Source organism: Scyliorhinus torazame, chromosome 18, assembly GCF_047496885.1.
Source record: "Scyliorhinus torazame isolate Kashiwa2021f chromosome 18, sScyTor2.1, whole genome shotgun sequence".
Lineage (NCBI taxonomy): Eukaryota > Metazoa > Chordata > Chondrichthyes > Carcharhiniformes > Scyliorhinidae > Scyliorhinus > Scyliorhinus torazame.
The window spans coordinates 84,644,306-84,665,160 of NC_092724.1; the positions used below are offsets into that span (position 1 = coordinate 84,644,306).

The window sequence follows — 20,855 nt, forward strand, 5'->3', positions numbered from 1 at the left end:
TAATTGGGTACTCTAAATTGATACAAAAAAAAGAAGAAAAAAAAAATTCTAGGAATGCCAGTAACTGCTGATGTTAAGTTATGACTGAGTGGACTTTGGGACGGCACGGTGATGCAGTTGTTAGTACTGCTGCCTCGCGTGCGCCGAGATCCCGGGTTCGAACCCGGCTCTGGGTCACGATCTGCATGGGTTTCCCCTCACAACCCAAAGATGTGCAGGGTGGGTGGATTGGCTACACAAAATTACCCCTTATTTGGAATTTAATTTTTTAATTTAAAAAATGACTGATTGGACTTCATTGTGTGAGATCCAGCTGTAAGGAATGAGTAAGCAGAGGTTGAACTGCTACTGCTGCTCCATAAATCAGAACTGTTGTACTCTCAAATTGATGACATGTGCTGTGTTGCACACAGTAACACCAAACTGTGTGCTGTGTGCCAGCTGCTGTTTGGACTGACTGTACATTCTATGTCACAGACACTTCAGCACAGGGTTTGGTGCTCTTTATTTAATATCTATCCTTATTCCATGACGCAAGGGAAAATTGTATTGTCCTGCCTCACACTAGTACAAATAAAATGGCATGACTCACGCCAGGGTCTTCAACTTGCAAATGGAAGCATAATCCACAGAATACTGGAAGCGCAATCCTCCTGACTTGTCGATCCATTATTCTACTGAGCCTCTCACCATGGGTCTCATTTGTGTTATGAATTGGGTGAATTCAGTTTCTCAATGTACCCATTACGGAGGGCCCGGGAGTACCCCCCCCACTCCAGTGGACCCGCATCCGGGAGTACTCCACCTCCCGTGGGCCCTGGGGTGTCGCTCTCCCCACCACACACACTCAGTGGGCCAGGGCCCTGGGGTGTCGCTCCCCCCACTTCACACACTCAGTGGGCCAGGGCCCTGGGGTGTCACTCCCCCCACCACACACACACAGTGGGCCGGGGCCCTGGGGTGTCGCTCCCCCCACCTCACACACTCAGTGGGCCAGGGCCCTGGAGTGTCGCTCCCCCCACCACACACACACAGTGGGCCAGGGCCCTGGAGTGTCGCTCCCCCCACCACACACACACAGTGGGCCGGGGCCCTGGGGTGTCGCTCCCCCCACTTCACACACTCAGTGGGCCAGGGCCCTGGGGTGTCACACCCCCCACCACACACACACAGTGGGCCGGGGCCCTGGGGTGTCGCTCCCCCCCCCCACCTCACACATACAGTGGGCCAGGGCCCTGGAGTATCGCCCCCCCCCCCCCCCCCCCCCCCCCCCCCCACCACTCACATACACAGTGGGCCAGAGCCCGGGAGTTTCCCCTGACCCCCGCACAATGGGCTTGGGCCCGGGAGAGTCCCACCGTCCCGTCCGTTCCCCCCACAGTGGGCCAGGGCCCGGAAATGTCCTCTTCTGTGGGCCCGGGTCTGCACTTTTTACATTGACGAGTTGGCCTGCATACATACAGACAAGAGTATTTCAGCCGAGCCTAATCCTGTCGTCAATCCATCTCCAGAATTCCAGATGGAGATCAGGAGTGTGCTGCTTCCCCCAATACCCACCAGTCACAGGACTTTCCTTGTCACTGACTAACTGTGTTTTTGCACAATGTGATGCATTGATTAATATTGGGGGAAAATGTAGTGATCTGATCAGTGAGTTCACAGATGACACAAAAATTGGTGGAGTTGCGGATAGTGAAGAGGATACAGCAGGATATAAACAGCAGGATATAAACAGGATATAAACTGGTTGGAGACTTGGGCGGAGAAATGGCAGATGGAGTTTCATCTGGACAAGTGTGTGGTAATGCACTTTGGAAAGTCCAATGCATGTCGGAATTATACAATAAATGGTAAAAGGTCACTGATTAATTACACTTTAGAAAGCACCTTGGGATATTTTGCCACATTGAAAGCATTAAGTAAATACAACGTGTTATTTTTAAACAAGAAACTCAATTACTGAGTGAACGTCTGAGCAAATCCATACTTGTGACACACTGGATGTTGACCTTTTCATAGAATGGAAACATCACAGAAGGAGGCTCTTTGTCCTGCTGTGTCTTTGAGGGCTCTCTAAGAGCAACTCATCTCGTCCGACTTGCATGCCTTTTCCCCCTCGTTCGGTAATTAAAAAAATGTTTGGGTGATTATCCAATAAAGACAAGTCCCCAGGTCTGGATGGGATCTATCCCAGGTTACTGAGGGAAGTGAGAGAACAAATAGCTGGGGCCTTAACAGATATCTTTGCAGCATCCTTGAACACGGGTGAGGTACCGGAGGACTGGAGAATTGCTAATGTTGTCCCTTTGTTCAAGAAGGGTAGCAGGGAGAATCCAGGTAATTATAGACCGGTGAGCCTGACGTCAGTGGTAGGGAAGCTGCTGGAGAAGATACTGAGGGATAGGATCTATTCCCATTTGGAAGAAAATGGGCTTATCAGTGATAGGCAACATGGTTTTGTGCAGGGAAGGTCATGTCTTACCAACTTAATAGAATTCTTTGAGGAACTGACAAAGTTGATTGATGAGGGAAGGGCTGTAGATGTCATATACATGGACTTCAGTAAGGGATTTGGTAAGGTTACCCATGGTAGGCTGATGGAGAAAGTGAAGTCTCATGGGGTCCAGTGTGTACTGGCTAGATGGATAAAGAACTGGCTGGGCAACAGGAGACAGAGAGTCGTAGTGGAAGGGAGTTTCTCAAAATGGAGAACTGTGACCAGTGGTGTTCCACAGGGATCCGTGCTGGGACCACTGTTGTTTGTGATATACATAAATGATCTGGAGGAAAGTATAGGTGGTCTGATTAGCAAGTTTGCAGATGACACTAAGATTGGCGGAGTATCAGATAGTGAAGGAGACTGTCAGAGAATACAGCAGAATATAGATAGATTGGAGAGTTGGGCGGAGAAATGGCAGATGGAGTTCAATCCGGGCAAATGTGAAGTGATGCATTTTGGAAGATCCAATTCAAGAGCGAACTATACGGTAAATGAAAAAGCCCTGGGGAAAATTGATGTACAGAGAGATCTGGGTGTTCAGGTCCATTGTACCCTGAAGGTGGCTGCGCAGGTCAATAGAGTGGTCAAGAAGGCATACGGCATGCTTTCCTTCATCGGAAGGGGTATTGAGTACAAGAGTTGGCAGGTCATGTTACAGTTGTATAAGACTTTGGTTCGGCCACATTTGGAATACTGCGTACAGTTCTGGTCGCCACATTACCAAAAGGATGTGGATGCTTTGGAGAAGTTGCAGAGGAGGTTCACCAGGATGTTGCCTGGTATGGAGGGTACTAGCTATGAAGAGAGGTTGAGTAGATTAGGATAATTTTCATTAGAAAGACGGAGGTTGAGGGGGACCTCATTGAGGTCTACGAAATCATGAGAGGTATAGACAGGGTGGATAGCAACAAGCTTTTTCCCAGAGTGGGGGACTCAATTACTAGGGTTCACGAGTTCAAGCTGAGAGGGGAAAGGTTTCAGGGAGATATGCGTGGAAAGTTCTTTACGCAGAGGGTGGTGGGTGCCTGGAACGCATTGCCGGCGGAGGTGGTAGAGGCGGGCACAATAGGGTCATTTAAGATGTATCTAGACAGATACATGAATGGGCAGGGAGCAGAGGGATACAGATCCTTAGGAAATAGGCAACAGTTTTAGATAGAGGATTTGGCGGTGCAGGCTTGGAGGGCCGAAGGGCTTGTTCCTGTGCTGTAATTTTTCTTTGTTCTTTGTTCAATACTGTGTCAGGCTTTGATTTGAATCTGCTTCTCCCACACTCGGGATGATTTTGATAACTCGCAGCACAAAACAAGTTTTTCTTCAAGTTGTCGTTGCTCCTTTGGCCAATTGCCTTTATTCAGTACCCTTTGGTTCTAACCCTTCTGTCAATGGGAACAGATTCTCTCTATCTACTCTATCCAGACCCCTCATAATTTTAAACACCTCGATCAGATCTCCTCTCAATCTTCCCTTCTCCAGACCCAGCTTTTCCACTCGATCCACGTAATCTTCATCCCTGGAACCTTCTCAGCCCAGAATTGGACACAGTTCTCTGGTTGATGCTGAAGCAGTGTTTTATACAGGTCCACCATAACATCATTTGTGGTATTAAAAATTACATAGGCAGAAAAAGATAGGCCGACCCGCGCCGGCCTTCAGAATGAGATGTTCACCTGTGGAGCCAGTTATATGACCGTAAAAGAGCCCATGCGACTAATTTGAAGAAGAGTAGGGGAGTTCTCCTGGGTATCCTGGTCAATAATAATAATACTCAAACAATTTCATTAAGGTAGATTACCTGGTCATTATTGTTGCCTCTTGTCTGCTACCTTTCCTGCATTACATCAGAAACTACAATTCAGAAATATTTAGTGGCTGCACAGCACTTTAGGACATCATGAGATTATGGAAGGTGCCATAGAAACCAGGGAATTTTTTTTTTTTAATAAATATTTTATTGAAAATTTTTGGTCAACCAACACAGTACATTGTGCATCCTTTACACAATATTATAACAACACAAATAACAATGACCTATTTTATAAACAAAAAATGAATAAATAATAAATAACAAAAATGAAAACTAACCCTAATTGGCAACTGCCTTATCACAAGTAACACTCTCCAAAAATATAATTTAACAGTCCAATATATAATTATCTGTCGCAACGACCTATACATATTATACAGTATATATTAACAACCCTGAGAGTCCTTCTGGTTCTCCTTCCCCCCCCCCCCCCCCCCCCCCCCCCCCAATCCTGGGCTGCTGCTGCTGCCTTCTTTTTTCCATTCCATCTATCTTTCTGCGAGGTATTCGACGAACGGTTGCCACCGCCTGGTGAACCCTTGAGCCGACCCCCTTAGAACAAACTTAATCCGCTCTAGCTTTATAAACTATAAACCCTGCCATGTCATTTATCCAGGTCTCCACCCCCGGGGGCTTGGCTTCTTTCCACATTAACAATATCCTGCGCCGGGCTACTAGGGACGCAAAGGCCAAAACATCGGCCTCTCTCGCCTCCTGCACTCCCGGCTCTTGTGCAACCCCAAATATAGCCAGCCCCCAGCTTGGTTCGACCCGGGCCCCCACTACTTTTGAAAGCACCTTTGTCACCCCCATCCAAAACCCCTGTAGTGCCGGGCATGACCAAAACATATGGGTAAGATTCGCTGGGCTTCTCGAGCACCTCGCACACCTATCCTCCACCCCAAAAAATTTACTGAGCCGTGCTCCAGTCATATGCGCCCTGTGTAATACCTTAAACTGAATCAGGCTTAGCCTGGCACACGAGGACGACGAGTTTACCCTGCTTAGGGCATCTGCCCACAGCCCCTCCTCGATCTCCTCCCCCAGCTCTTCTTCCCATTTCCCTTTTAGTTCATCTACCATAGTCTCCCCTTCGTCCCTCATTTCCCTATATATATCTGACACCTTACCATCCCCCACCCATGTCTTTGAGATCACTCTGTCCTGCACCTCTTGTGTCGGGAGCTGCGGGAATTCCCTCACCTGTTGCCTCGCAAAAGCCCTCAGTTGCATATACCTGAATGCATTCCCTTGGGGCAACCCATATTTCTCGGTCAGCGCTCCCAGACTCGCGAACTTCCCATCCACAAACAGATCTTTCAGTTGCGTTATTCCTGCTCTTTGCCACATTCCATATCCCCATCCATTCCCCCCGGGGCAAACCTCTGGTTGTTTCTTATCGGGGACCCCCCCAAGGCTCCAGTCTTTCCCCTATGCCGTCTCCACTGTCCCCAAATCTTCAGTGTAGCCACCACCACCGGGCTTGTGGTGTAGTTCCTCGGTGAGAACGGCAATGGGGCTGTCACCATAGCCTGTAGGCTAGTCCCCCTACAGGACGCCCTCTCTAATCTCTTCCACGCCGCTCCCTCCTCCTCTCCCATCCACTTACTCACCATTGAAATATTAGCGGCCCAATAATACTCACTTAGGCTCGGTAGTGCCAGCCCCCCCCTATCCCTGCTACGCTGTAAGAATCCCTTCCTCACTCTCGGGGTCTTCCCAGCCCACACAAAACCCATGATGCTCTTTTCAATCCTTTTAAAAAAAGCCTTCGTGATCACCACCGGGAGGCACTGAAACACAAAGAGGAATCTCGGGAGGACCACCATCTTAACCGCCTGCACCCTCCCTGCCAGTGACAGGGATACCATATCCCATCTCTTGAAATCCTCCTCCATTTGTTCCACCAACCGCGTTAAATTTAACCTATGCTATGTGCCCCAATTCTTGGCTATCTGGATCCCCAGGTAACGAAAGTCCCTTGTTACCTTCCTCAACGGTAGGTCCTCTATTTCTCTACTCTGCTCCCCTGGATGCACCACAAACAACTCACTTTTCCCCATGTTCAATTTATACCCTGAAAAATCCCCAAACTCCCCAAGTATCCGCATTATTTCTGGCATCCCCTCCGCCGGGTCTGCCACGTGTAGTAGCAAATCGTCCGCAGACAAAGATACCCGGTGTTCTTCTCCTCCTCCAAGTACTCCCCTCCACTTCTTGGAACCCCTCAAGGCTATCGCCAGGGGCTCAATCGCCAGTGCAAACAATAATGGGGACAGAGGGCATCCCTGCCTTGTCCCTCTATGGAGCCGAAAATATGCAGATCCCCGTCCATTCGTGACCACGCTCGCCATCGGGGCCCTATACAACAGCTGCACCCATCTAACATACCCCTCTCCAAAACCAAATCTCCTCAACACCTCCCACAAATAATCCCACTCCACTCTATCAAATGCTTTCTCGGCATCCATCGCCACTACTATCTCCGTTTCCCCCTCTGGTGGGGCCATCATCATTACCCCTAACAGCCTCCGTATATTCGTGTTCAGCTGTCTCCCCTTCACAAACCCAGTTTGGTCCTCGTGGACCACCCCCGGGACACATTCCTCTATTCTCATTGCCATTACCTTGGCCAGGATCTTGGCATCTACATTTAGGAGGGAAATAGGTCTATAGGACCCGCATTGTAGCGGGTCCTTTTCCTTCTTTAAGAGAAGCGATATCGTTGCCTCAGACATAGTCGGGGGCAGTTGTCCCCTTTCCTTTGCCTCATTAAAGGTCCTCGTCAGTACCGGGGCGAGCAAGTCCACATCTTTTCTATAAAATTCGACTGGGAATCCATCCGGTCCCGGGGCCTTTCCCGCCTGCATGCTCCTAATTCCTTTCACCACTTCTTCTACCTCGATCTGTGCTCCCAGTCCCACCCTTTCCTGCTCTTCCACCTTGGGAAATTCCAGCCGATCCAAGAAGCCCATCATTCTCTCCCTCCCATCCGGGGGTTGAGCTTCATATAATTTTTTATAAAATGTCTTGAACACTCCATTCACTCTCTCCGCTCCCCGCTCCATCTCTCCTTCCTCATCCCTCACTCCCCCTATTTCCCTCGCTGCTCCCCTTTTCCTCAATTGGTGTGCCAGCAACCTGCTCGCCTTCTCCCCATATTCGTACTATACACCCTGTGCCTTCCTCCATTGTGCCTCTGCAGTGCCCGTAGTCAGCAAGTCATATTCTGCATGTAGCCTTTGCCTTTCCCTGTACAGTCCCTCCTCCGGTGCTTCCGCATATTGTCTGTCCACCCTCAAAAGTTCTTGCAGCAACCGCTCCCGTTCCTTACTCTCCTGCTTCCCTTTATGTGCCCTTATTGATATCAGCTCCCCTCTAACCACCGCCTTCAGCGCTTCCCAGACCACTCCCACCTGGACCTCCCCATTATCATTGCGTTCCAAGTACTTTTCAATGCACCCCCTCACCCTTAGACACACACCCTCATCTGCCATTAGTCCCATGTCCATTCTCCAGGGTGGGCGCCCTCCTGTTTCCTCCCCTATCTCCAAGTCTACCCAGTGTGGAGCGTGATCCGAAATGGCTATAGCCGTATACTCCGTTCCCCTCACCTTCGGGATCAACGCCCTTCCCAGCACAAAAAAGTCTATTCGCGAGTAGACTTTATGGACATAGGAGAAAAACGAGAACTCTTTACTCCTAGGTCTGCTAAATCTCCACGGGTCTACACCTCCCATCTGCTCCATAAAATCTTTAAGTACCTTGGCTGCTGCCGGCCTCCTTCCAGTCCTGGACTTCGACCTATCCAGCCCTGGTTCCAACACCGTATTAAAATCTCCCCCCATTATCAGCTTTCCCATCTCTAGGTCCGGAATGCGTCCTAGCATCCGCCTCATAAAATTGGCATCATCCCAGTTCGGGGCATATACGTTTACCAAAACCACCGTCTCCCCCTGTAGTTTGCCACTCACCATCACGTATCTGCCCCCGTTATCCGCCACTATAGTCTTTGCCTCGAACATTACCCGCTTCCCCACTAATATAGCCACCCCCCTATTTTTCGCATCTAGCCCCGAATGGAACACCTGCCCCACCCATCCTTTGCGTAGCCTAACCTGGTCTATCAGTTTCAGGTGCGTTTCCTGTAACATAACCACATCTGCCTTAAGTTTCTTAAGGTGTGCGAGTACCCGTGCCCACTTTATCGGCCCGTTCAGCCCTCTCACGTTCCACATGATCAGCCGGGTTGGGGGGCTTCCTTACCCCCCCCCTTGTCGATTAGCCACCCCCTTTTTCCAGCTCCTCACCTGGTTCCCACGCAGCTGTATCTCCCCCAGGCGGTGCCCCCCCCGCCCATCCCCTCCCATACCAGCTCCCCCCTCTCCCCAGCAGCAGCAACCCAGTAATTCCCCCCTCCCACCCCCCCCCCCCCCCCCGCTAGATCCCCCGCTAGCGTAATTACTCCCCCCATGTTGCTCCCAGAAGTCAGCAAACTCTGGCCGACCTCGGCTTCCCCCCCGTGACCTCGGCTCGCACCGTGCGATGCCCCCTCCTTCCTGCTTCTCTATTCCCGCCATGATTATCATAGCGCGGGAACCAAGCCCGCGCTTCTCCCTTGGCCCCGCCCCCAATGGCCAACGCCCCATCTCCTCCCCCTCCCCTCCTCCCCCCATCACCACCTGTGGAAGAGAGAAAAGTTACCACATCGCAGGATTAGTACATAAAACTCCTCTTTCCCCCCTTTTTAACCCCCCTCTTCGCCCCCCCACATTCGCCCCACCACTTTGTTCAAACGTTCTTTTTAATAACCCGCTCATTCCAGTTTTTCTTCCACAATAAAAGTCCACGCTTCATCCGCCGTCTCAAAGTAGTGGTGCCTCCCTCGATATGTGACCCACAGTCTTGCCGGTTGCAGCATTCCAAATTTTATCTTCTTTTTATGAAGCACCGCCTTGGCCCGATTAAAGCTCGCCCTCCTTCTCGCCACCTCCGCACTCCAGTCTTGATAAACGCGGATCACCGCGTTCTTCCATTTACTGCTCCGAGTTTTCTTTGCCCATCTAAGGACCATCTCTTTGTCCTTAAAACGGAGGAATCTCACCACTATGGCTCTTTGAATTTCTCCTGCTCTCGGTCCTCGCGCCATCACTCGGTATGCTCCCTCCACCTCCAACGGACCCGCCGGGGCCTCCGCTCCCATTAACGAGTGCAGCATCGTGCTCACATATGCCCCGACGTCCGCTCCCTCCGCACCTTCAGGAAGACCAAGAATCCTCAGGTTGTTCCTCCTTGCGTTGTTCTCCAGTGCCTCCAACCTTTCCACACATCGTTTCTGATGTGCCTCATGCGTCTCCGTCTTCACCACCAGGCCCTGTATATCGTCCTCATTCTCGGCAGCCTTTGCCTTCACGACCCGAAGCTCCCGCTCCTGGGTCTTTTGTTCCTCCTTTAGCTCTTCGATCGCCTGTAGTATCTGGGCCAACAGCTCTTTCATCATTTCCTTTTTGAGCTCTTCCACACAGCATTTCAAGAACTCTTGTTGTTCAGGGCCCCATGTTAAACTGCCACCTTCCGACGCCATCTTGGTTTTTGCTTGCCTTCCTTGCCGCTGTTCTAAAGGATCCACTGCAATCCGGCCACTTTCTCCTCCTTTTTTCATCCGTATCCAGGGGGGATTCCCTTCTGGTTTACCGCACAGTGTTTTTAGCCGTCAAAATTGCCGTTGGGGCTCCTATCAAGAGCCCAAAAGTCCGTTTCACTGGGAGCTGCCGAAACGTGAGACTCAGCTGGTCATCGCCGCACCCGGAAGTCGAAACCAGGGAATTTTAGACCAGGTAGCTTAACATGTCTTTCTTTGTTCTGCAGCATCTTAGAAGAAATGTTTCCGAGTTGCATGGTTTCTGTTCAGGTTGTACAACAGTGTTGAGGCTCATTGCTCCTGTGAACTTCTTTGTGCTGTAATCTGTGGTGCTACAGATTCAGGGAGATGAGCACTGAAATATACTGCATTGTTGTGTTGGGTGTCAGCACTAAGAATGCCCTCCCCATACTATCACTGAGATGCAGTGTTGGCTGTTTGCACCAAGAAGCCTGTGGGGTTCACTCATGAGTTCACAACACATGTTATTATTAATGTGTGAATTGACCAATTGGTTTGGGGGAATGAGGAGATACTGTGTAAGTCAGTGTTTTTCAAACTCTTTTTCCGGGGACCCATTTTTACCAACCAGCCATCCTTCGCGACCCACGCCGGCCGGCCTTCGCGACCCACGCCGGCCGGCCTTCGCGACCCACGCCGGCCGGCCTTCGCGACCCACGCCGGCCGGCCTTCGCACACACCATTTTCTCTTACTTTGTAATGTTTAGGTGAAATGTGGTGAACCTTCAATTTCTAGAGGATGAAAACATTTTCAGTTTCTGCATTTTTTTCCTGTAAAATTTTGTCAAATAAAAACTCCCCCGAACTGTAAAAAAAAAGGCTGCGATTATATTTAAAAAATGTGGCTGCACTGCGCATGCGTGCCCGCACATCGGTGCGCATGTGCAAAACTCTGCGCGTGCGCACCAATGATCGGGCATGCATGCGAAGTGCGGCCGCATTTTTTTTTAGATGTTCATGGCCATTTTGAAGGCCGCTTGCAGCCGGCATGGTTAAAAGCCGGCTGCTGCAGCTGTTGCGCGTGGATTTGCGTGATTGGGAGCGCTCTGCGACGGACGGCTTCGCGACCCTCCCGACACCCACCCGATTTTCACAATGCCTGGTGTAAGTTGTCAGTATTTACAGTAGACGACGCAATCAAACTTGCCAGACATACCAAGGAAACCCATTGAATCAGGAACAAGGACTCAACAAAATTTGCGTAAGTGAGGATGGCGATAAGAGGAAAATAATGACACTGAAAAATGACATCCCACGGACCAGAAGTCTTCCAGGGTTTTAAAGATGCGCTAATTATAATCTTCCAAAATTCTTTTGATTCAGGAACTGTTCCTTTAGATTGGAAAATTACACATGTCATTCTGCTATTTACGAAAGGTGAGAGCGGGAAACAGTGAGTTTCAGACCAGTTAGCTCAACAACTCTTTTGGGGGATTAGTAGGGTTCGAGTGAATTTAAAGCCTTAAATGTTCAACTGATCAGAGAGAGCCGGCATGGATTTGGAAAGGGTAGGTTGTGCCTTACAAACCTGATTGATTGAAGTAAAAGTAAAATCTCCACAGTCCCAGATGACCATAGACTGCTTTTCCTTTTGAGGGGGAGAGCTGACTGGCACCGATTTAACCTGAGGATCACCACACCTCGGGCAAGGGGCAGGATTGAGAAGGCAGGGCCTTCATGATTAACCTCAGTCGGTACAGGAATTGAACTTGCACTGTTGGCCTCACTCTTCAATTCACCAAGGCAGGTGACTGTGTGGTGTTTGTACTTTCTCCCCATTTCTGCGTGGGTTTCCTCCGGGTGCTCCGTTTCCTCCCACAGTGCAAAAATGTGCGGGTTAGGTGGATTGGTCGTGCTAAATTGCCTTTCGTGTCCAAAGATGTGCAGATTAGGGAGGTTGTAGGGATAGGTGGGGCGTGGCCCTGGCTGGATTGCTTTTTCAGAGGATCAATGCAGGCTAAATGGGCCGAATGGCCTCCTGCACTGTAGGAATTCTATGATTCACTCTGCATTACAAACCAGCTGTCCAGCCAGCTGAACTAAACTGGTAATGGACAGGGGATTAGCTATGGATGCTTTTTCCATGGAGATCCTAAAGGCACCTTGGTTAGGCTGCACTTAGTGTTCAATTCTGATCGCCACATTATCAGAAAGGTGTGGAGGTTTTGGAGAGGGTACAGAAAAGATTTACCAGGATGTTTGGCATGGAGGGCATTAGCTATGAGGAGAAGTTGGAGAAATTTGGTTTGTTCTCACTGGGACGACGGGTGGTTGAGGGGCAACCTGACAGAAGTCTACAAGATTATGAGGGGCATGGACAGAGTGGATAGTCTTTTCCCAGGGTGGAAGAGTCAATTACTAGTGATCATGGGTTTAAAGGAGATGTACGAGGCAAGTTTCTTTTACACAGAGGGTGGTGGGAGCCTGGAACTTGCTGCCGATGGAGGTAGTGGAAGCAGGGACGATAGTGGCGTTTAAGGGGCGTCCTGACAAATACATGAATAGGATGGGAATAGAGGGATATGGTCCCTGGAAGGGTTTAGTTCAGACGGGCACAATGGTCGGTGCAGGCTTGGAGGACCGAAGGGCCTGTTCCAGTGCTGTAGATTTCTCTGTAAGAAGTCTTACAACACCAGGTTAAAGTCCAACTGTTTCAAATCACTAGCTTTGAAAGCACTGCTCCTTCCTCAGGTGAACCTCCGTCAACCTCCGTCGTTCACCTGAGGAAGGAGCTGTGCTCCGAAAGCTAGTGTTTGAAACCAACTGTTAGAATTTAACCTGGTGTTGTAAGAATTCTTACTGTGCTCACCCCAGTCCAACGCCAGCATCTCCACATCGTAGTTTTCTCTGTTCTTGGTAGCACAGCGGTGAGCACTGTTGCTTCACAGCGCCAGGGTCCCAGGTTCCAATTCCCGGCTTAGGTCACTGACAGTGCGGAGTCTGCACGTTCTCCCTGTGTCTGAGTGGGTTTTCTCCGGGTGCTCTGGTTTCCCCTCTCAAGTCCCGAAAGACGTGCTGTTAGATAATTTGAACATTCTGAATTCTCCCTCAGTGTACCCAAACAGGCGCCGGAGTGTGGCAACTTGGGGATTTTCACCGTACACAGCAACTTAATTGCAGTGTTAATGTAAGCCGACTTGTGACAATAATATTGAGCATTAGAGGAATAGAATATGAAAAGGCTTAAAGCGTAATTCATTTATACAGAGCCCACTTGGAGTACTGAGAACAGTTCTGGACATCAAGCAAGGTACATACCTGGATCTCAAGGGTTAAGTTACAAGGGTAGATTTCACAAACTAGCGTTCCCAAGGGGTGATTTGATCGAAATGTTCAAGATGTTATAGGAGCAGATGGGGCTGGTGGGGAGAAATTGTTTTGAATGTTGGGGCAGTCTGGGGCTATGGGACAAAGGGTAAACGTTGGAGCCAGAGCTTTCAGAAGTGAAATGAGGGAACACTTCTTCACACAAAGGGTGGTAGAATTTGAAAGTCTCTTCTGAAAACCGCAATTGATGCCAGATCAATTCATTTTTAAAAAAGTATTTTTATTCAACAGATTTTCAGCAATTTTACAATACAAAACAACCCCACAAAATCCCCCAGCCCACCCAAAACCCCCAACTCAACAGTCAACGGTAACCAAATCTCAAAAATGCACGATGAACAAACCTCAACAATTGTAGAACCCATCACTCCCTCTCCTCAGAGCAAATTTCACCTTTTCTTTTTTTAACTTTAGAGTACCCAATTTAACGTGGCCAGTTCACCTACACTGCACATCTTTGGGTTGTGGGGGTGAAACCCACGCAACACTGGGAGAATGTGCAAACTCCACACGGACAGTGACCCAGGGCCGGGATCGAACCTGGGACCTCGGCGCCGGAGGCAGCAGTGCTAACCACTATGCCACCGTGCTGCCCCTATTTCATCTTTTCCAGGGACAGAAACGCCTCGCCACACTGGCACAAGGTGGAGAAGCTGACCTCCATCCCAACAAGACCCGCCTATGAGCAATCAAAGAACAATGCAGCACAGGAACAGGCCCTTCGGCCCTCCAAGCCTGTACCGGTCATGATACCAACCTTTGCCAAATCATCAAGGTGAAGGCAAAACATCTGCCCCACACCTGCCTGCAGCTCCGGCCGATCCGACACCCTGAATATGGCTTCTGGTGACTGGGCTCCCCATCTGAAACCTCATCCTCTTGTTCACCAAGATCGCCACACCTACGAACCCTACTATTGAACCCCGAAAGAAATGCCTGACTCACCCAATCCTTCCTAAGCCTCACCTGATCCTTCACCTTCAAATGGGTATCCTGCACATCAGCTTTTCAACTCTTCAGGTGCCCGAAAACTCTAGCTTTCTTCACCGGTCCCCCTAACCCCTCACGTTCCACATCACTATCCTGATCGAGGTTCTCTCATCCCCCCCCAACATGCCCAAAACCCACCTCCCTTAAACCATGAAACAATACAGAACTGCACCCATAAGGAAAAATAAAAAAAACCCAAAACACACGTAAACCCCCCTCCATTCAAGAGTCAGAAAACCAAAACCCCAATCAAATAGAAAACCCTCCATGAGAAAAACACCATCCCTGTGAAAGTGTACAAACTCAGCAATAGCACGATGGGAAAAATAGCCAATTTATGTAACCAAGTGTGAGACAGCTGTGTCAGCTAAGTGCCAAGATCAGACCCTGACAAACTAGACAAAGCTAAGAATCCACATAATTGTATCATACAAGGCGAGAAGAGGGAAAATAATGCCTAGTAAAACCTGATAACAAAGTCACGATCTAGGAATGTCCTAATAACACAACCTCCTCATGACCTAGGTCCATCTGCGTCAAGGCATCATGAGGGCAGAGGTAAAAACAAAATAGGACCACGTCTTAAATCCTCTAAAGACAAAATACTGCAAATAAGCCGAGTCAGGGTCTTTCCATGACAACATGTTTGATCAGAAGTTATGACTGTATTGACATTTTTGAACAAGGTCTGTTTTTGTAAAATGATACAGCTTTTGTATAAATATTGAACGTTTTCTCCATGTCTTTGCGAGCTTGAGAAAGAATGAGCAGGTTTACCTTAACAGCTCTCTCTCTCTCTAACCTGTAGCCATCTGCATGCAGACTTTGGTCAATAAAGACAAAGTTATTTATTTCGAAACAGAGTTGTAAAGTTGTTTTCTTCACAGTCTTGAAGTAGGAAAAATTTAAAAAGACGACATCCCCGTCCCTACCAACCAAGTCCAAATCCCAACTCAGTCCCAGTCCTTTAGCCTTAACAAAGGCCTCTGCTGCCTCCACTGTCTCAAAATAAAAATCCCTCAAATTGTGTGTCACTCTCAACTTCGCAAGTTAGATTTGATTTGATTTATTGTCACATGAACTGAAGTACAGTGAAAAGTATTTTTCTGCCGCCGAGGGAATGTATACAGTACGTACATAGTAGACAAAAAGAACAATCATAGATTATCATAGAATTTACAGTGCAGAAGGAGGCCATTCGGCCCATCGAGTCTGCACCGGCTCTTGGAAAGAGCATCCTGCCCAAGGTCAACACCTCAACTCTACCCCCATAACCCAGTAACCCCACCCAACACTAAGGGCAATTTTGGACACTACGGGCAATTTATCATAGCCAATCCACCTAACCTGCACATCTTTGGACTGTGGGAGAAAACCGGAACACCCGGAGGAAACCCACGCACACACGGGGAGGATGTGCAGAATCCGCACAGACAGTGACCCAAGCCGGAATCGAACCTGGGACCCTGGAGCTGTGAAGCAATTGTGCTATCCACAATGCTACCGTGCTGCCCCAGGGGGGCATTTGTCAACAGAGAACATTGACAAATGGTACATCAACAAACAGTGATTGGTAACGGTGTGGAACAAGGGGCCAAACAAAGCAAATACATGAGCAAGAGCAGCATGGGGCATCCTGAATAATGTTCTTCCAAGGAACAGATCAGTCTGAGGGGGAGTCGTTGAGTCTTGTAGCTCGGAAGAAGCTGTACCTATGTCTGGATGTGCGGGTCTTCAGACTTCTGTACCTTCTGCCTGATGGAAGGGTCTGGAAGAAGATAATGCCTGGGTGGGAGGGTTCTCTGATAATGCTGTCTGCCTTCCTGAGGCAGCGAGAGGTGTATACAGAATCAGTGTGGGGGTGGCAAGCTTGTGTGATGTGTTGGGCTGAGTTCACCACAGTCTGCAGCTTCTCGCGATCTTGGACCGAGCAGTTGCCGTACCAGGCTGTGATGCAGCCGGATAGGATGCTCTCTATCGTACATCTGTAGAAGTTTGTGAGAGTCGATGCAGAAATGCCAAATTTCTTTAGCTTCTGCAGGAAGAAGAGACATTGTTGGGCTTTCTTGGCTGTTGCATCAACATGAGTGGACCATGACTGACTCTTGGTGATGGTGACCCCCAGGAACTTAAAGCTATCGACCATCTCCACTTCGGAGCCATTGATGCAGACGGGAGTGTGTGTCGTGCTGCACTTCCTGAAGTTGATGATCAGTTCCTTGGCTTTCCGACATTTAGAGAGAGGTTGTTTTCGGTACACCAAGTGACTTATCTCTCATCTGTAGTCTGATTCGTCGTTGTTTGAGATATGGCCCACCACAGTCGTATCATCCGCAAACATATAGATTGAGTTGGAGTTAAATCTTGCCACACAGTCATGTGTGTAGAGGACTGAGCACACATCCTTGCGGGAGCCCGGTGTTGAGGACTAATGTGGAGGAGGTGCTGTTGCTTATCCTGACAGATTGCGGTCTGCTGGTGAGGAAGTTGAGGATCCAGCTGCACAGGGCGGGGTCAAGTCTAAGAGTGCAGAGTTTGGTTATTATTCTTGTCAGGAATAATGGTGTTGAAGGCAGAGCTGTAGTCTATGAATGGCAGTCTTATGTAAGTGTCCTTGTTGTCGAGGTGTTCGAATGTTGATTGTAGAGCCAGGGAGATACCATCTGTTGCGGAACAGTTGCGGTGATAAGCAAACTGCAGTGAATTGAGACTGTTTGGGAGGCTGGCAGTGATCCGTCTCATCACGAGCCGCTCAAAGCATTTCATGATAACAGACGTTAGGGCCACCGGTAGGTAGTCGTTGAGACAGGCTACCTTGTTCTTCTTTGGTACTGGTATTATGGTGGTTTTCTTGAAGGAGGTGGGGTCCTCCGAACAGAGGAGTGAGGAGGTGAAGATATCTGCGAAAACACCCACCAGCTGGTCTGCGCAGGCTCTGAGTGCTCGCCCAGGGACTCCGTCGGGACCCGTTGCTTTCCGCGGATTCACTTTCAAGAAGGCAGCTCTTACCTCTGAAGCAGTAATAGTAAGAAGTCTTACAACACCAGGTTAAAGTCCAACAGGTTTGTTTCAAACACTAGCTTTCGGAGCACTGCTCCTTCCTCGGGTGAATGGGGTGCTCCGAAAGCTAGTGTTTGAAACAAACCTGTTGGACTTTAACCTGGTGTTGTAAGACTTCTTACTGTGCTCACCCCAGTCTAACGCCGGCATCTCCACATCATGGCTGTAATAGTGAGTATGGGTGTGTCCAGGGCTGTTTGGGTGGGTGGCACTGATACATTGGCTGACTGCTCAAAGCGGGCATAGAACTTGTTCAGATCGTCGGGTAGTAATGCTCCAGCACCAGATATTCCGCCAGGCCTTGCTTTTGTAGCCTGTGATCTTGTGTAGGCCCTGCCATACGGAACACCCTTATTGTCTTCTTTGGTACACAGTCCTCGACACACTCACTGATGAAGTCTGTGATGATGGTCGCATACTTGTCCAGGTTAGCTTCCTTGAATATGGACCTGTCCACAGACTCCAAGCAATCGCAGAGAGTATCCTCTGATGCCTCGGACCAGCACTGCACGATTTTCATGACTGGTTCAGCACGCTTGAGTTGCTATTTGTAAGCCGGAAGTAGGCATACCGATTTGTGGCCGGATTTACCAAAGTGTGGTCAGGGAATGGAGCGGTAGGCACCTTTGATGCTCGTGTAACGGTGGTCCAGGGTGTTTGCACCTCTGGTGGAGCAGGAGATATGTTGATGGAGTTTGGGTAGGACCTTCCAGAGGTTGGCCTGGTTGAAATCTCCAGCCACGATTGTCAGGGCTTCGGGGTGTTTTGTTTCTTGGTTGTTGATGGTGGAATGTTGTTCGTCAACTGCTTCCTTCACTTCCGCCTGGGGTGGGATGTAGACTGCTGTGATGAGTACAGAGGTGAATTCGCGTGGGAGGTAGAAGGGGCGACACATCATGGTTAGGTATTCTAGGACTGGGGAGCAATGGCACGCTAGGGACCACATCCTTCCAGACTCCACCGACATCACCTCGGTCAGAGTGTCCACCGTGAGTGGAGCGACCCCACCTGTCGACCCAGCCCCGCCATCTTTCTTCCTGCAGGACTCACAGCCTCACTCGACTTTCGCTCGCCCTCTTCTTTCCAGCACCCTTCTTCTGGGGCTTCGACATTTCTCGTCTTCCTTATGACTTCCCACACCAACTCATCCATAAAGTATCCCTGAAACCTGGCATAAAAGTCCAAAACCAGATACTAGCAGGAGCAGGAGACTCCACATGCAGCCACTGGGAGTCATAGAATCTTTTTTTTTAACACAGTGCAGAAGGAGGCCATTCAGCCTATCGAGTCTACATCAGCTCTTGTAAAGAGCACCCTCCTTAAGCCCACACTTCAATCTTATCCCAGTAACCCCACCTAACCTTTTGGACACTAAGGGGAAATTTAGCATAGCCAATCCACCTAACCTGCACATCTTTGGGCTGTGGAGGAAACCGGAGCACCCAGAGGAAACCCACGCAGACACGGGGAGAATGTGCAAACTCCACACAGACAGTGACCCGAGGTCGGAATTGAACCTTGAACCCAGGAGCTGTGAAGCAACATTGCTAACCACTGTGCTATCGTGCCGTCCTGAGTCACTAGATCAGTTCATTTAAAATGAAAGATTGATCGATTTCTGGTGAACCAAAGGTATTAATGGATATTGGGAAAAGGTGGAATTATGTTGCAGATCAGACATGATCGTTAAATGGCACAACAGATTCAGGAGCTAGATAATCCATTTAGTTTTGAATTGCCTTGGAGATGCGGTTCTCGGAATTACACACTAGAGGTCAATAGTTTTGTACTTTAGCGATGTCTCTGAAGTTCAAACTCTTCAGTTGTGTGGAGGATGCAATTGGCTTTAAATTAAAGCCATATCCTAACTTGCACCAAATCCTGTTCACCCACCCTGTGCTCACCGACCTACACCGGCTTCTCATTTTGTTTTTAAATCCCTCCATGGTCTCTGCCTTCCCTGTATCTGTGCCTTTCCTGCGTTCCTTCAATTCCGAACTCTGGCACAATCCTGATTTCCATCTTGGTTGCTGTACCTTCAGCGTCCTTGGCTCTATGCTCTGGAATTTCTTCCCTAAACTTCACCCTCCCTAAACTTCACCATTTCTCCACAGTCCTGCCATTTATTTAGATGTTCCTTAAAATCTATCTCTTTGACCGTGTCCTAATATCACCTGATAAACCTCAATGCTCCTGTGAAACACTGTGAAGTTTTATTCTGTTAAGGGTGCAATTGTTGTTGTTGAGTAGTTCACTGTGTGTTGGGTGTGTGGGTGTGCACGTGTGTACATGTTTGTATGTGTACATATCAGAGTGGTGTGGTTGTGTGTCAGTGTGGGTATGGTGTGTGTATCTATGTGTTGTAGCTGTAACCCTTGTTTCTTACATTTTGCAGCCAGTGGAGGCCACCGACGATGCATTTTGGGATCAATTCTGGGCAGACACAGCTACATCCATCCAGGACGTGTTCACCTTGGTGCCAGCGGCTGAGATCCGAGCAGTCAGGGAGGAGTCGCCTTCCAACCTAGCCACCCTGTGCTACAAGGTATGATGACCGTCTGTCCTCCTTTCTGAACTTTGAGTTCAGTAAATTGAGGCATGTTTATCAGGAGCATTAGACTATTTCACATTTCGAGGCCTCAATGTTGGCATCTGAGGTGACGTATACCATGGGTTAGATATTGAGTGAAGCTCCCTCTGCATTGTCCCAATCAAACACTCCCTGGGCAGGTACATCACAGGGTTAGATACAGATTAAAGCACCCTCTACACTGTCCCCATCGAACAGTCGCAGGACAGGTACATCTGGCGATGAGATATAGAGTAAAGCTCCCTCTACACCGTCCCACTGCTAATATATGCAGGGACCCAAGAATTCTGTTGTGTACAAGCACCAAACCCAACCAAATTCTAGGGCTTCTGTCAGTAATCATGTAGCATCCATTTTGGATTTAGTGAAACCCCAATATAAGTATAGTGAAATATGCATTTCAACTATTGTACAAAATGAATTCTTTATTTAAAAAGATTGTGTATTTTAAATCAGTTAAATGAAGCTGCTGTACTCAATTACAGGAAACTGACAATGAGGGTGGCATCTCAATGCTAATTGGCTGAAAGGTGTTGTTGAGTAGTTACATGAAGCCTGGTGCATTCTATGTCATTCTGAATGAGAATGATGCAGATGCCAATCTTCCAATACGCATTGTTTGGCCGTTCATTACTGTCTCTTTCTGTCACTTTCCACCCCGGCTAGACCACTCGGACCCTGTTCTGTCAGGCTCCGATGGCCGCAGCCCCTCCTCCCACCTCACTCCCGTTCACTGGCCGGCTTAAACCGGCCAGCGTGGAGGCCCCCGCCCGGGTCCCTTTCCCCCTTGCCCGGCCCTAGGAAAGCCCAAAGATCCCCTTTTGGCACACAATCCCCGCATATCCACCTACACCCCAAAGAGCCCTCCTTTTGAATGAAAGTCCCGTCCCTTCCCTTGTCCAAATATATGCAACATTGG

General features: G+C 49.0%; 1 protein-coding gene across 2 annotated transcripts in view; it reads left to right on the forward strand.

Moving 5' to 3' along the window:
* LOC140395338 (protein HID1) overlaps positions 1 to 20,855 on the forward strand; it is a 306,127-nt gene that overhangs the window by 13,536 nt on the left and 271,736 nt on the right. For both annotated transcript variants that reach the window (XM_072482976.1, XM_072482977.1), the window contains exon 2: positions 19,742 to 19,891. In XM_072482976.1, the coding sequence (XP_072339077.1) occupies positions 19,742 to 19,891 (150 nt within the window). The remainder of the gene's footprint in view (positions 1 to 19,741; positions 19,892 to 20,855) is intronic.